General features: G+C 38.4%; 3 protein-coding genes across 8 annotated transcripts; 1 reads left to right on the top strand and 2 right to left on the bottom strand.

Annotated features, from left to right (window-relative positions):
• Positions 1-548: 548 nt before the first annotated feature.
• trub2 (TruB pseudouridine (psi) synthase family member 2) lies at positions 549-4,109 on the bottom strand. The gene is made up of 8 exons (XM_074670151.1): positions 3,832-4,109; positions 3,542-3,676; positions 2,828-2,902; positions 2,679-2,740; positions 2,506-2,587; positions 2,232-2,304; positions 1,886-2,022; positions 549-1,792 (listed from the first exon to the last, which is right to left on the bottom strand). The coding sequence occupies exons 1-8, from the start codon at positions 3,947-3,949 to the stop codon at positions 1,479-1,481; spliced, it is 996 nt and encodes a 331-aa protein (XP_074526252.1). The 5' UTR covers positions 3,950-4,109; the 3' UTR covers positions 549-1,478.
• Positions 4,110-4,320: 211 nt separating this feature from the next.
• hdhd3 (haloacid dehalogenase-like hydrolase domain containing 3) lies at positions 4,321-6,398 on the top strand. 4 transcript variants are annotated; one of them, XM_074674907.1, is made up of 4 exons: positions 4,466-4,598; positions 4,711-4,767; positions 5,197-5,555; positions 5,772-6,398. In XM_074674907.1, exons 2-4 carry the CDS (start codon positions 4,737-4,739, stop codon positions 6,165-6,167), a joined length of 786 nt encoding a protein of 261 aa, XP_074531008.1. In that variant the 5' UTR covers positions 4,466-4,598; positions 4,711-4,736; the 3' UTR covers positions 6,168-6,398. The 4 variants fall into 4 exon arrangements, with proteins under 4 accessions (XP_074531023.1, XP_074531030.1, XP_074531014.1 ...); XM_074674922.1 differs by lacking the exons at positions 4,466-4,598; positions 4,711-4,767 and adding an exon at positions 4,321-4,438; XM_074674929.1 differs by having other exon boundaries at positions 4,462-4,805.
• A 1,616-nt stretch (positions 6,399-8,014) lies between these two features.
• tgfa (transforming growth factor, alpha) lies at positions 8,015-15,079 on the bottom strand. Of its 3 annotated transcripts, XR_012598539.1 has the most exons (8): positions 14,701-15,078; positions 13,740-13,913; positions 13,397-13,570; positions 12,031-12,145; positions 10,694-10,843; positions 10,450-10,541; positions 9,824-9,912; positions 8,015-9,718 (listed from the first exon to the last, which is right to left on the bottom strand). XR_012598539.1 is itself a non-coding variant. In XM_074674980.1 (7 exons), the coding sequence occupies exons 1-7, from the start codon at positions 14,738-14,740 to the stop codon at positions 9,905-9,907; spliced, it is 753 nt and encodes a 250-aa protein (XP_074531081.1). In that variant the 5' UTR covers positions 14,741-15,078; the 3' UTR covers positions 8,015-9,904. The 3 variants fall into 3 exon arrangements, 2 of the variants coding, with proteins under 2 accessions (XP_074531081.1, XP_074531073.1); XM_074674980.1 differs by having other exon boundaries at positions 8,015-9,912; XM_074674972.1 differs by lacking the exons at positions 8,015-9,718; positions 9,824-9,912 and having other exon boundaries at positions 10,009-10,541; positions 14,701-15,079.
• Between the last annotated feature and the right edge of the window lie 1,095 nt (positions 15,080-16,174).

Raw genomic sequence — 16,174 nt, 5'->3', positions numbered from 1 at the left:
TGGAAAAAAAATCACTTCACACACAAATACCCTTATGCCTCATCCTTTGGGTATAGTACTGAAACTTGTGGTTTGTCCCCTCACAACAAAAATTGTGTATCAAATTATTTCGTTTTTATTTATTTTTTAATTTATACACAATTTGAAAAGCAAATAACCTATTGAGGCTAAAAAAAAAAAGCAGATACACAATTCCACAAAAAATTGAGACTCTGTTGCTGTTATACTTGACTTTTTATCTACATCTTGGCTTGATTACACACTGACAGCAAAATAACAGCCTCTGTTTGTGACGTAAATAAAATAGTCCCCAGTTTTTAAGTGCATAGGTTTAATCACTATTTTGTTTATTTTTCTGACTTGTTGCTAAATACCTGATGTCATTGTCATGCTCATTAAATCTGCAAAACAATGAGTCCAAATTCAAGTCGTTAACTTGTGTCCTTGTGGAAGTTCTGTTGACAAAGACAGCAGTGTCCCTGCTGGAACAGCACATCCTTCACTGGTATGAAAAGCATGACAATAACGGCGCCACTGCAATAACTTATAACATCCCAAAGGAGCTTTTGTGGGAAACAAATGCTGAGCCAGAATCTTTCAACATCAAGAACAACGAATCTGATATTAGCGACTGGCTCTAGTTTTTACCCATTAAAAAATTATATTGCTTTTGTCTTGAATTCATTAGATACAACAGTTACAGGCTAGAACATTCTGTCAAATGCCAAACATTAGATAAGCAAGTGAGTTATTTCAAAATACTCCATCAGGTTTCAAATGTTTCCAGTTAACAAGGACTTGATTTGGTTTTAAAACCAAGACAAAATAAGTATTCAAGCAGCAGCTTTTTAAGTTTGTGGAACATATTCTAAAAATTAGACTTTCCCACAGTACAGGAGCTGATCAGCAGCCCTTTGTTGATCTATCTTTGGTTTTAACAAGACATTAGAGACACAAAGCTACAGCAGATAGTTCTTTAAAGTTTGATAAGTCACATCCAGTCAGTCTAAACATTACAGCTTTCTCCTAAATTATTAAAACACAAGCCCGAAAAGTAACACATGGTAGAGTACAGACGCAAACACACACACTGCTTAACCTTAAAGCCTCTAAAGATGGCTGAAGTCACTTTTAACGCTATGTGTACATCATTTCTATACATGCATGAAAATATGATAAGTAGCAGCACAACCTTACAACAGAAATATTTTTTTCTCCAATTTAATGAAATCCTCCATGTCTCTATTAGAATCTAGGGAACGTGAAAGCCTGTTCAAATTCAACAAAGTGGGAGGAAAATATGCAACTTTGTACAGGTTATAACAAATTGCTTCAGTGATGGAAAAAGGCAGAAATAAAAAAATATAGCACATTTTGTCTTTCAGTAACCAAGGTGATGCAGGGTTCAGGCTCAGAGGTGAGAAGTGGAGCTGTTTTATTCTGAAATTGAGTCCATTTCAGTGGCTTGTTCGAAATATTCAACCTGCTGCTGCTTTGTTGCTGCTTGATTCATTTTCATCTCTTGTTCCTTTTACCTCTGGTAGCTGTGACCCTGAGTCCTTGGTCTGTGAGTGTGGATGTTTTTTGCCCTTCTTAGATAACTGGTATTTTTTAATGGCCTTCTTTACATCAAATGCAGTCCACTGGTGTCGGGTCAGAGCGTCCTGTAGGGTAAAAGGGCCATCTCTGGTCCGTCTGACTCCTTTACACACTGCTGTGCTGCGCAGCTCCAGACCAATCTCATGTACAACTTTGCATAAATATTTCTGATTTTCATTGAGACACTGCACCTCTGTAATAAAAGACAGAGAAAATATCAGATATTATTACTAAGCATCACAGAAATGAGCATTATTGAAACCGTGGAACCAGTTTGTTAAGTTACCTAAAGTAAAGTTTGGCGGTTGAAAGTGAGTGCAACGTAAGCCAGTCAGAATGGGCGGCGATTTTCCATCTGGAACAAGTAAACCTTGCACAGCCATCTCATAGGCTTCTTGTGAGCGCATGTCGATGTTGGAATACCTTTACAGGATATTAGAAAGGTATAACAGTCATCCTAAGGTGTTAAGAGTAGTTATACAGTACCTTAAAGTGGACTTGCTGAGAGCACTCTGTGTACTGATGGATCATTTTTGCCCGGAGGGGAGGTCATTAAAAAGTAAAGCACAGAGAGGAAAAGCAGTAATATGATGTTGATAAAAAATGAATGAAGATTAGATGTAATAGCCTACGTTAACAAGGCCTTCTGATTGGCTCCCTCCAGTACTGCCAGGACTCTTTCCAGCTTGTCCTGAGTGATATGGTCTATTTCACAGATCATGTCAGAGAAAAAAAGTGGTTAGGTCTGATTGCTAAGTATGATAAATACAGAAAAACTAAGATAACAAAGGCTGTAAAAAAACAGGAGCATGAATTTACATTAGATATTGGATGGCCATTGAATGTTATAAACTTAGGTGATGGTGGAGAAACATAAATTTACAGGAAAACGGTTAACTATCCTACCATAAGTCGATCTTTCAACAACTCGGCCTGTATGTGAGAAGTCATCTGTTGCAGTTCCAAATTCTCCCTCCAGTGTGTAATCCTGTAAGATAAGTAAAAGCACTTAACATTTGAGTATTATCTATTTTTAATGTATAGCTCACAGAAAAGCCTGAAAAAAACTCATATATTACCCTTGTGACTTGTGCCCTCTGAAAATCATTCAGGATCCTGTTCCCTTTCCCAACAGCAAGAACTGAAGTTAAACATGTGAGAAGAAAATGATCAGTGCAGCAGATGAAACAAATAAGTGCTTTCATGTGACCCGTTCTGTGAAACGTACCTAGAACACCAGAAGAAAACGAATCCAGGCGATGTCCTACTCCAACTTTGATGTGCTGAAATTCTGGTCCTGTTACTAGAACACAAATAAAATCTGCAATTCTTCATTTTGCATCAATCAGGATTTCAAAATAGAATCAGCTTTTACTTCTGACTTTCCCCAGGCCCATTGGTCCAGAATGTAATTACTGTTTTTGTAAGATAGTCCACAACAGTACTATATGGGAATGACATTACTTATATATATATATATATATATATATATATATATATATATATATATATATATATATATATATATATATATATAGGCTCAGTTTGACACCATGTTTATCACCAACTACTTGGGGACATGCAAAAAAACACAATATGCAAACATTATAAGTACACTGGACAACTAGCCCTAAAACTTATATATTGATTTTGTTATGTTAATTTTGATTTCAGCTGAACATCAAGAGGCCACCAGGCATCTACAAAGGGACCTCACCCCGTGATATCTGAGAGAAAACTGATCGTGTGTTTTAAAAAATAAAGAAAATAGAGAGGATCAACCTGTCTGGTCGAATATGAATGTTTATGTGACTTATCTGTTTATTTTGAGAGCACACCGTCATTTAGATTCTATTCATTTTGTTTTAAGAGCTACCGTCAATGTGCGTGTGACCCGGCAAAATGAAGCATCCTTGTGCTTCTTCATGTAGAAAATACGTACCACGAATATGCTTTGACAGTACTGGCACAGCCGTTGCGGACAACGTGAGTCCCTTTGGTGCTTCACTGTCACCGGATTCCAGAGCTAAGAAACGGACCTCCTGGGGAAGTGGCTGGGATGGTGTTGCGTTTAAACCTTAAAGGTGACACATACAGGGGTCAAGTGATTACAAGGCAAACAGCAATGTTGGTACTTGTCAGATGCCAACCTGCATATTGGTTGTAGACAGTGGAATCTTTCGAGCGTAGACTATGTGATTATTGTATTTTTAAAGGCTACGATAACCTCACCTTTAAGAAGATTTGTCTCGATAGTGTCCCTCACGAGTTTCCAGTGCACGCCAGATGGTTTGTAAACACAAAAAATACCCTCTAACTGCCGAAACACCCGGACAGCCGTGGTTGCCATTGTATCGGAACCATAAATTATTTTGGACTCCTCATGAAGACTTATAAAGCAACATCCTTCCACATTTTTCTCGTTTTGTTTTGCTTTGCTTTCACATGGCTGCAATAACCGGTGTGTTGAACTGCGCGCATGCGTACACGTCTATTCAGTTAGGGTTTGGTATTTCTCTTCGGACATACTGCCGCCTACTGTCGTGGGTGTATAAATCGATACAGTAAAACGATGAGACATTGTTAATATGCTGTTTTGAAGGTGTAAGCATCCATTATAGAGAGAATTAAAATAATAAAATAATAGTATGAAATAGGTCTGCCAAAAAATACATAATATTTGGGAGTACTTACAAAAGGAACGAACGCTGAGTGACAGTACACTCCAGTAGATGGCACCATCTGCCCTGAGTTCTTCCAGCGAAGAAGAATTCAGTGGCTGGCTGGCACTCGCTGTGGCTTGTTTACATCCATTCAAAATTTCAGAGACTTGACATAGGTAACGTTTTTAACAGTTTCAAACTTGTTTTTCATAGACGGTGAAATCTTTTCAGAAGCAGATTTATACCGTACCGTCATGTAGCCATAAAACAGCTTTAACTTTGTAACGTTGGCTAATGCTAACAATAAATAACTTACAAGGGCATTTGCGTAGAAAGGTAACGTCAACGTTTTCAGTGACGTACTCACTGTCACCGCTTTGACTTGTTTCATGTAAAAGTGTCAGTCTGTAGGGTTTTAAATTAACCCTGAGATAATCTTTAACTTCAGTCAGATAGGTGTTGATAGATTCATTCATGCGTCCGACACCTGCTGGGAATGGGCGGGGTACGTATGTCCTGGACATGTCGCCAGTCAAGCACAGGGTAAACACGTGGAGACAGACAACTCTTCATACACACATTCACACCTAATTGCAGTGAAAGAGCCCACTTCACTTGATGAGTTGGTTATTTGACTGCGGGAAAAAGCCGGGGTTGGGGAGCACACTTAAGCTTAAAATTTCTCACGGGGAAAGCACCTGACCAGCCGGAGATAGTTTAATGTATATAATGCTTTCAGTCTCAGATATGAAATCTTAACACTTTAAATAAAGCCTTTATAATTACCTGAGCTTGCTCTACGGCCTTTGAGAAGTCAGAGCCAATGTCAATGACCTACGACACAGGCTTTTTTGTTCATCTGAATAATTCCTGAATCACTACCTCTTTGTTTTTCTCAAACATTCTGTCAGATGTCTGTTGTGCTTCTCCCTAGGTGTAATGCGAGCTCCTCTGCGCTGGGTGCTGTGGGATGTGAAAGACACCCTACTGAAGGTGCGAGCCTCTGTGGGAGAGCAGTACTGCAAGGAAGCTGAGCGAATGGGCCTGAAACTCAGTCCTGTGGAGGTTGAAGCTGCTTTTCGCCAGACATACAGACATCAGTCCAAGAAATTCCCTAACTACGGCATCTCTCAGGGCCTTGACGGTCAGTCTTGGTGGATGGAGGTGGTCCGGGGCACGTTCTCCAAGTGCAGAGTGCAGGACCCAGCCCTGCTGAATACTATGGCTCAGAATCTTTATCACAACTTCTGTAATGCAGAAAACTGGGAGGTAATGAGGAGAAAGCATAAAAATGTAAATGGATAAGTCTGCTTTAAAATGATAAAAACTGCTATTTAGGTAAATCAGAGAGAAAATCAGTCTTTAAACAAGTGAAGAAGAAAATACCAAGCATTTAAAAGTTTCTACTTGTCATCACAGATTCTTTTTAACCTTTTATTCAACATCTGCATCCTATTTAACTGTTTGTGTTGGTGGTAACCTGTAAACATACAATGTCCCTGTTTTCAGGTATTTTCAGACTCAGAAATGGCCCTCCAGAGGTGTTCCTCACTGGGACTGAAGCTGGGCGTGGTATCAAACTTTGATCGTCGCCTGGAAGAGATTTTGCGCGTTTGTGGCCTTCTCTCTTACTTCAGCTTTCTGATCACATCAGAGGAAGCCGGCACAGCAAAACCTAGTCCTGTCATCTTTGATCTAGCGCTGCAAAAATGTGGTGTACCAGCTGCTTGTGTAGCCCACATAGGGGACCACTATGAGAAAGATTACGTTGCATCTCGCTCTGTGGGAATTCAGGGCTTCCTATTGGACAGACATAACACTTACGGCAACTCTGATGTTCCTATAGAGCATCGTCTCTGCTCCCTGGAGGAACTGCCATCACGGCTTCAGCAGCACATGAACTAAAGCTGGACATATCTGCTTATGAGTAAAGTTACTTATTCAAACTGTGCTTCAGTTTAGGAACCAAATTCAGGTAATGTTGAACCCGGTGAGCTCTGCCACTTCAGAAATTTTACATGAAAACAAAAAAACGTTGTTTTTTTGTTGAAAAAGGAAGAAAATCATGGATTACAAAGTAAAACCTACTGTTTTAATTATGCACTTTTACTGTAAATAAACTGGGATCAATATTTATGAAACACAAGTCTGTCCTGGTATGCTGTTTTTATCTTATAATGAAAATTCTAAAGACTTAAGTTAGTTAAATTAACATTTTATAGAGCTAGAAAGGCATTTTTTTCTTTGTCTAACACAACTAAGAGACCCATCCTCTATGGTAAATTCTTAGAGTTGCTAAAGTTGTCTCAATATGGTTGTCCCCAAAGTGCCGTCCTTTCAGTTGCACTTTAATGAAGCACCTAGATTACTTAACCTATCATGCTGAGTATATGTTCGTGAAATGCAGGAAGCAAAGCAATCATTTTCAGCTGCACAAATATAAAATAATTCAACTTAAGGACCCCTGGACATGGCTGATTAGGGGAACACACTAGCATGCAAAAAAAAAAAAAAAAAAAACCTCCACAAGATAGAAATGGTCAGAAAACAAGTCTGACCTGCAACACCTTACAACTCTCATACAGTAACTAATATGCACGATAATGTACATTAATGTCAGGCAGCACAATCCTATGGTGTGCAAGATTCGCCACAAAATGGCACATACACACACAAGCACTGATTTGTCTGTCACTAAATAGCTGATCCTCCTGACCAGTCCCTGAAGAAAAGATCAGCAACGCCCTGAGAAAAAATTAAACTGACCTTATCAATTTGAGCTGATGTGATTGTTTTGTTGTTGTTGCAGTTTTTTGTTTGTTTATTCCATGAGAGGTCTCCTTTGTTCACCATTTGAATGGGCAGATGAATTTCAAGGTCTCAAACTCTCACACTGGAATGAGCATCTGCTGTGAACTGTTAAGAGGAGTGTAAGAAAGGGAATAGCAGGGATGGTTGAAGATTTTAATAACACACAAACTTTATGGATAAAGGGGCATTAACTGAAATATCATGATGTGTAGTTTGGTTAGGACTGACCTTTTGACTCAATGCTTCCATCATTCCTAATAGTTTGTTGTAGAGCTTAGTGGAAGTAAACAGGGCAGGGTTGCTTCACCCAAATACTAAATACATATTCTCATTCTAAACCATCTGGTCAGAGGCAGATACTGAGAGAACTGGGCGCAGGATCAAAAGCACAAAAAGGGGAAACAGAAAGAAAAAAGAGCAAAGTGATATTCAGTTCAAAGCAGAGCTTCAGCCTCTTATAAAGGACAGGGATTGACATTAGCCAAAATCAGATTTAAAGGATTTAAGAGGATTTTTCTGACCCCAGAGATAACATAGCCAACTGTGTATCAGAAAAATGTTTGCATATACTGCCCATAACATTTTCTGTGTTTGTTTCATTGTTTTCTGACGTCCTGTGCCTCTCATCCTGCTTCTTTGTATGTTAAAGGCTATTGTGTGTCTTCAGGGAAGCAGCCACAAGAGCTGCTTAATTCAAAGCTGGTTTAGTAGCTCAGCCAGACGGATCTAAAGGACTCCACAGAAATCCAATTGCAGACATAATGGGATTGTGAAACAAACCGAAGCTCCTCATACCGGGAGAGCTAAAGGGAAGACCCGAGGAGATGCAGATGTATAAAGGATAGATGTCCCTACAGAGAGGAATAATGTGAATAAAATGGAAATGAACAGATGCCATAGCTCTAAAGGGTTTATATTCAGTGAAGTCAAAAAGACATAAATACGACCCACAATGGGGATACAGAAAATGGCTGAAACATTTCCTTCAGCTATAAAAGCACTCAAGAGTTCAGCTCTTTGTTCATAAGCGCCAGAGGTTCAGAGTTTCATGTCAGCATTTCTCTGGTCCTGAAATATTCAGTAGAAGAGAAAAATAGAAGAGCGGCGCATCAGGAAAGAGAGAAAATAAAAGGAGCTTAAGAATTAAGAAGACTGTCACGCAATGTATCAGATTACAATCCACAAAAACAGAGCACATACATTGGAAAATGTGCACAACACACACAGAGACACACTTGCATTTTTAATTCATTGGAAAACAAACACAGATATCATAAGCCTTCCAATATAAATCCAACAAAGTCAGAACATAAAGGTCCTCCTTCCAACATGACTTTTGTTTTGACTTTGTTTTTTATATATATGTATATACCTGTGTGGTTTAAATAGTTACATATAAATGCTGTGAAAACAAACATTTACACATATGCTGAATGTAAATATCATACATTTCACCTACTGTAAACAAGGACAAGCATTTTATACCCACAGCGCCGTTAAGCAAAGGAATCCCGTCACATTCATCTTAAGGAAGTCCTATCCAGTCACGCAAATAGCAAACACACTCTATAGTCAGTTTTTAAAAGTTATTTTGTATTCCTTTACCAATCACTACTCGAGAAGTTTAGAGAAGACTTCAAATCTATTGAAATTAATTCCCCTCCAGAGGACTTTTCCTCTTTAAAACATAATGAAATTCAAAACAGAGGCAATGCTATAACAAGATTCATTAAATAAAAAAAGTCCTTATAAAAGTATAAACTGTGATTTAAGTGCATGCATCCTGCAGTGGATGTGTAACAACCCGCTTCCCTTCAGTGCTCATTCAGGCAGTTAGAAAGAAGTGTATTTGGCATCTCTCATCATGTGAACACCATTTCCCCGTGACTTCATTGTACCATAAATGCAGACTTCATAAGAACAGTGAGCAAGCTTGCAGGAAAAGTGCAAGACTACAAGAGGGCCAAGGGACAGATGGCCTTTCAGTGTGTTTGTGTGCACGTGTTATTAAAGTCATAGCTCGCAAAATAAAATAACCTCTGATGTATGAACACATTCAAGTACAGGTCAGGAATAAAAATGAATAAACTGACAGATATCATGTCTTCATTAAGAATACTGGAGTCAAACTTACCTGTAAGAGCGTAACCAGATCATATTTGAAGATTTTTTAAACATTGTGTATAACTACTGATTGCAGGGTTTTAATCCATCAGCATTCAGTCCTTTTCACAATTCCTTCCCCTGTCAGGTGAAGTGAGTCCCCTCTTTAAAAACAGACACTAAAATGTTTTTAAAGCATCAGTTTTCCCACCGTAGGTTCGTAAAATTGTCCTCTGTGCTTCTGATGAAATATGTGTGGCATTATTAAAAGACAAAAAGAGGAATTGGGGTTGTCTGACTTCAGTGAATCAACTATTGTTGCCCTGCAGTTCCAAAGTAAACAGAGTGTCTATTCAAAAACCACCACAGGATAGAAAATGGCCTTGTAGATCATTCCTCATGTCCTCTCGGCCAGTCACAAACAAGAATACGGAAGTGTAAAGCTCCTCTCCTTGCAGGATTTGGCACCAGCTTCATCCTTAGAGTTTCAGATGTACTGATGCAGTTCTGTATGCATTTCCTCCAAATCAAGGAGCACGTTCCTAAGATTACACAGGTACGAAGTTGTAGTCAATAGGAAAAAAGTCATGAGTGGTTGATGTCCACATCAAGCAGGCCTGTTGTGCTCTAATAGAAAATTTAAATACCACTTTGGATGATGCTGAAGGTCTGTGGGCACGAGGGAAACTTAACAAGCTGAACAGCTCATGTTCCAGCAAGACGTCTCCTCAGACCACTGAAAGAATAAAAAATAACAGGTGTTTTTAACTTTACCAAAAAAGAAGATGTTTAATGGACAAAGATCAAAATTTTTATTTTTTTTATTTCAACGACAAATTTAGAAAAATGCTCCCAGAGTTTCATTTTTAGATAAACTAGTCTGCACATCATTCTAGGCAACATACTGGTTCTTTAACACAAAAACACATTTTTTTGTTTCATGTTGGTCTTAAAATTATGAACTTCCTGCCATAAATACAAAAAGGTGGGTTCATCTGCAGCTGAAAAAAAGTCTCTATTTAATTTAAACTTGCTGAAATTTGAATTTCCAGATACAGTAACCTTTTCTCTCTTCTCAGATCACATCTGTTTTTTATAAGATGTTCTTTTATCTGCAAATATAGACCCCTATACAGCCAGTGTGTGGTATGTAATGGATAGCTATGTTTGAGTCTCCACCGATAGCCTACACTTGTATATTCAATAAATGCTCTGTAAATAGGAATGTTATCTTGGAAATAATGGTCTTTAGAGAAAAAAGTAAATGAGTCACCACTCTCAGAGGGATAGAAAGATGCTCCATGCTTCTCTGTAGCGTAATGATGTGCATGGCTGCGCCTCCGACAGTCCTGCCTCCACCAGCAGCTGCACCAACAAAGACACAGGTATTCAATCTCCGAAAATCATCACCATCATTTTTTTTATAAAACTGACTCTCTGTCCTGTTCTCCAACTACAGCTCATTTTGACCTTTAGTTATTGAGCTCAGATCTGAATGCGTCATTGTTATTACTTACTGTAAAAGTGTACACAGCACCATGATGAGGACACAGCCGATCACACACAACACCAGCACTGTGGCCACAGTCTGCTGTCTGTGGTTAGTTGCCACTACAGCCAGTAGGTCTGCATGCTCACACCTCATCCCCACAAAGCCAGGATGACACCTGCAACAAGGATGCAAAATTACAGCATGCACAAAAAGTATAACAAATCTAAATTTTAAAGGCACTTAAAGCTATCTGACGTGACAATGCCATAGGCTGAAAGGACATCCTAATACTTGAAGTTATCTCTTAAATAACTACTGTTTTGGTTATCAAGTTGATGTGTCCGAAGAACAAAATTGCACATGAGATTTTATGGTACACGTTATCAAATACAACAGATTTGGACATGAAAATTTCATTCAAAAAAGAACAAGGGAAGTTTTAACAGACTTTTCTTAGAGATAATTTGGGTCATTATAAAAAAGACACTTCTCATACCTATTAAAATTTGTCACAATTTAAAGTCATAATAATTCTGGTGAGTAAATATATTAAAGTTATCATAAAGTTATATAAGTACTCAAGCCCTTGGTGGACACAGTGATACCTTCATGTGTGTAAAAAGAAAAAAAGAAGATTAAAAAAAAGAAGCACTGTTACTTTTGTTGTGCTAGAAGCTAGAAAAACAAGATTAATTCTTCAGTGTGCTGTCAGCCCTAAAGTCTGATACCCTCCCTCTGGCAGCAGTCACGCGCACTGAAAGTGACACTATAGAAAATCTTTTGATTTGTGCTAATTTTAGTGCCCCCTGTGGACAAAGTGATGCATCATGCTGATTTGTTCTGCATATATTTTGGTGGTGCTTTCTAGCAAAAAAAAAAATCTTTTTTAAAAGGCATCTTAGAAAATACAAAAAAATGGCTGTCATTTCAGCATGCCATCTTTCATCTCATCTGACACCTTCCCTGCTGCAAGATTAAAATTATTATTAGTCGTGTTGCATTTTCGCTGTTGAAGGTCATATAGAAGCATTACTTTCAATTTAAGTCTTTTTCAAATTAAATATAAACTTTTAAAAGAAACGCTGCTTTAACCTGGCGTGATGGTTGTATGTTTTATGAGGCTAGCCCTCGAGTGGATACCCCGGCTTGGATCTAAACTACAGCCAATTTCCAGCATGTCATTTACCCCTCTCACCCTGTTTCCTGCTCTATCTATCGTCCTGTCCTCTGTATAAAAGCACAAAAACCCTGAAAAAAACTTGAAAAAGTGGGTTGGAAAGCCAAAGCAGTAGCTTAAAGATGTAATTAATGAGAACAAAAGTCAACTCAAAAGTGTTGGCATTTAAATTAAAAACAACTTACACACAAGCCGGCGTCTCTTCTAATATTAGGAAGCGGCACGTGCCATGGAAGCAGAAATGGCGGTGTGAGTCTGGACAGTCATCAAAATGAGACCGAACGGCTGCGGCCACAAACTCTGCGAAGAAGTAAGACAAGATGCTGTCAGGATTTTCATTAGGGCATAACCATGGAATATTATATCTAAGGTTCAATCACTATCAGTTCTCATAGAGAAACAGCCAAATTTTGGGAGGCCAGCTCTTTTTGAGGAAAAGGTCTCTCGTGGTATTGGTGGAGCGCCACCTCCTTAAAGGCATGAAATGTATCCGCAATAACATTATCAAATATAATCAGAGTAGAATGAATCCTAATCCAAAACATGATACAGGTGAATATCATAAATGTGAAAACAGCCTAAGCCTGAAAGGACCTGAAACAACAACATGAACTAAATCCTAAAGCTGACACCCACGCCACCAGGGCAGACTGAAGTCTTTTGTCTCCAGTTGCGTGTGGATTTGCACTGGCTTACATCTTTCAGTGTACCTAGGAGGGACAATTAGAGTCAAGAAGAAGACCCAATGAGACACTGCCAACAAAAACCTCTGTGCCTTTACTCAAATTATAGGTCTCCAGAGAGTTCACAGATGACATATTAAAACCTCTTTATCCAAGCAGCCATCTCATTTTTCACTCACAACAAAGATATCTCACTAAACGAAGAAAATAGGACAAATCTTGCAGGTCAGCTGTACAGTCAGACAAATTCCTACACAGCTGACTCAAAACAAAAGTCAATGTTCCCAAAGCAGGCCAAACAGATGCACAGTGTGGTTTTCAGGGTGGGAAGGAGGATGAGCATGCAGACAGATATCTGCATTACAGCCTTCGTCACACACTCCATTCCATCGGTAAATGGGCTTTTGGATTGCAGCCTACATGTATTGTCTCCTTCATTCAGACTCTGTGAAAGCCCTCTGTTGTCCCTGAGGCATCTGCCTACCAACCCCGCACTCTTCCCATGTGATTTTGGCAGCCAGACAGGAGAGACACTGGGATGGAAACCAGTCTTTCGGGCACGTTTAGGTGCTTTTCACATCATAATCATAATTGAATCTTGAGCTCTCGTGAAACAAGGGTATGTCCGGTTTGTGTATACTGCTCATAACCTTTGGTTATTATTACAACTGCTGCCCCTGCTCATGCTAAGAGGATCAATTATCAGGGAGCGCCACACTGTCCACATGCACTTCAGCTCAATGGGAAGCTTTACAGTGTGGAGACAAAGGCTGGATGAGGACAGTCTGATCTGAAATGTAGAAAATTAGCTGACTATTACCTTAAGCTTTCTCTTGCATCTGACTTAGAAAATCACACTTCAGCTTACTTTTAACTGGAAGTACATTTGATGTAGTCCTTGTGGTGACTGTGGTGGTTGTGCTTTGGCTGCTGGTTGTTTCAGAGCTGTTTGTTGAGGTGTTAGTGGCAGCAGTGGACAATGTTTCAATTGAAACACTGGGTTCAGTGGTAGCTGGATCTGCTCCTGATGTAACAAGGAAACCTACGAAAACAGAAAAATAACCAGTTTTTGAAGCATGCTGCAGCCCTGATGTGAAAATAAAAAAGAAATAACAAACCCTATAGGAGGATACTGCATAAAGACTCCATAAAAACTGCACACAGAGGTATGTCCAAGCCTCTTTGTACTTTTTCAGATGCCTCACTTGTACCTGGAGAAAGATCAGCTGTTGTTGCAAAGGTTGTGGCTGCTGCACCTCTGCTGTCAGTGTTTTCAAAGCTGCTTCTTGTGTCATTGGAAGAAACAGTTGAGTTTGTGTTGATGGGAATGCTGGCATCAATGATCGTTGAGTTGCTTGGCCCTGCTCCAAATGTAAAGAGAGATCCTGCAGAGGAAAATAACAGCTGTGATAGTCCTGATGTGGAAATAGATATACTGACACCAATACACAGATTTTTAAAACCCCTTCATACTGAAAGTACCTTCAAGAAGATGTCGAAACGTGGCTTTTGTTCAAATGGATGAGCAAATATCACTCAAGGGAAACCATGCATCACATAGCATCCTGTACAGTAAAGGTTAGTCCCATTTATCTCTTGAAGTACAGATATGATCATGTGACCATGTTTTCAATGCACTATCGATGCTTCATTAAGTAACTAGTACCCAACAATAGTAACAGGGTCAAGCAAGCACTTAAAGGATGAGACCAAAGCACTATAAATACAGCAGGCCCTGTCTGAGAGGACACGCAACCTCAATCAGAGAAGGATAACAGCTCAGAGAGGCTGGTTTCAAGTCCCAGAAACGACAGAAACAATGACATCTGATGAATTATGGTAATTTTACCCTTTTTTTACCTTTAAGGTGAACATCACACATAAATTTATCTAATAAAACACCAACTTTATTTTGAAGCCAACTGGGGACATGTTTAGATCAAAGACCTTTAAAATAATCATTTTGAGTGCTACAGTTTCTTATCATTTCAACAGTAGTGTTTTATGACCTCAATTGCATTTATCCAGTGGATTGACCAAGATTGAATACATTGGACATTGCTTACTCACCTCCCATTCACCCTTAAGCCTATTTTTCACATTCATTCACATCTCTGTTATATTATGGACACACAAAAAAATGCAAATTTTAAAGCTGAATTTGCTACTCACCACTTATGAGAAGAAAAGCATCCCAAAAAATTCGGGTCATCGTGGCGACTTGAAGGTTTAAAAAGAACCAAGTTTGTCTTCACCTCAACACGGGCGTGTATTCAGGAGCCACATTAGTCATTAGTGCTGGAGGCTGCAGGGCTCACAGCAGCAGCGACCATCAGCAGCACACAAAACATTTAATCCAATGAGAGCAGCACAGCAGATCTGATGTCTCCTCGTGTCACTGAAAAACATCCGATCCTGGTTCAGCCGCACGCAGATACGAGTCACCGGTGTCGAGTTTTCCTTGTTGTGTTTTTGTTTGTCAAAGGTGGCGGAGCGTCCTGCAGGATGTCCGAGCGTCTAACTTCTGTGTTCAATTGAGGAAACTCGTGTAATCCTGTCAGAGGCTGACCAATTAGAGACAGAGAGGGAGGAGTAGAAGGGGTGAGGGGTGTCGTCTTATTTCATCTTCATGATGTCAAAAAAGCTACGTTCATATATTTTTCTGAAACCTCCTTGCTTGTATCCCCTATATCAGAGATCTGCAACCTTTACTTTCATATGAGCCATTTTGCCCCAGCTCACCTGGATTTAAGTTATTTTGGAGCCACAAAATCGACTTTGTCTTTACAAAAAAAATAAAAAGAAAAGAAAAAGTGTATAAAATTCTATACATTGTAAAAATCCACTGAAAAATAATACAAACAACACGTTTGTTTTTGTTTTTTGTTTTGTTTTTGTAAAATTGTACAAGTAATGTCTTTTTTATTTTCAATAATTTTCAACATATTTAAAAAAAAATTAAATGAAATTGAAAAAATATGCAGAAATTTGCAAACTTCCTAAAATTTTGAAATTTAAAAAATTCCCCCCAAATTGAATGTGTTTGCAAACAGATTCAAAATTGCTACGTTTTTTGTTCAAAAATGGAAATTAAATATTTTGGAAAATTTGCAGCGATTAAAAAATTAAATTTGCAATTATCTTTAAAAAATTGCAAAATATAAAAGAAAAATTGGCATGTTTATTTTAACTTTAAAAAATGTAAAAAAAATAAATTAAAAAAAAAAAAAAAAAAAAACAATGAAATCCCCATAATTTACTAAAAATTCTAAAATATTTGTTCCAATCTATAAAAAAGACACACTTGATTTAATATTGTGTCAATGTCTTAAATCATCAATATCCTCTATAAAAAAAAAAAAACAGAAGGTAAGTGACATTCAGCTGAATAACCTTTTTAATTATTAATGCCATTTATGTGACATATGATCTGTTACACTCACAATCCTGTGCTTTGGGGGGTGGGTCACCTAGACCTTAAATGTTTCCTCTTACCTTGATCTTAAATCAAACATGCATTCCTTCTGTAAATCCATGTTACACGATAATACATGTAACACTGATCAAATCTGAGAAGTTTAGCAAGGTATAATACATTTCAAAGACTTTTAAGTCAGGCCTCTGAATTCATTCTCAAAATTCTTGG

Source organism: Halichoeres trimaculatus, unplaced genomic scaffold, assembly GCF_033239565.1.
Source record: "Halichoeres trimaculatus isolate MK-OKI-2021-1 unplaced genomic scaffold, fHalTri1.1 fHalTri1_scaffold_1, whole genome shotgun sequence".
NCBI lineage: Eukaryota > Metazoa > Chordata > Actinopteri > Labriformes > Labridae > Halichoeres > Halichoeres trimaculatus.
Note: the sequence above shows the minus strand (reverse complement) of the source record. Positions and strands in the feature narration are given on the sequence as shown.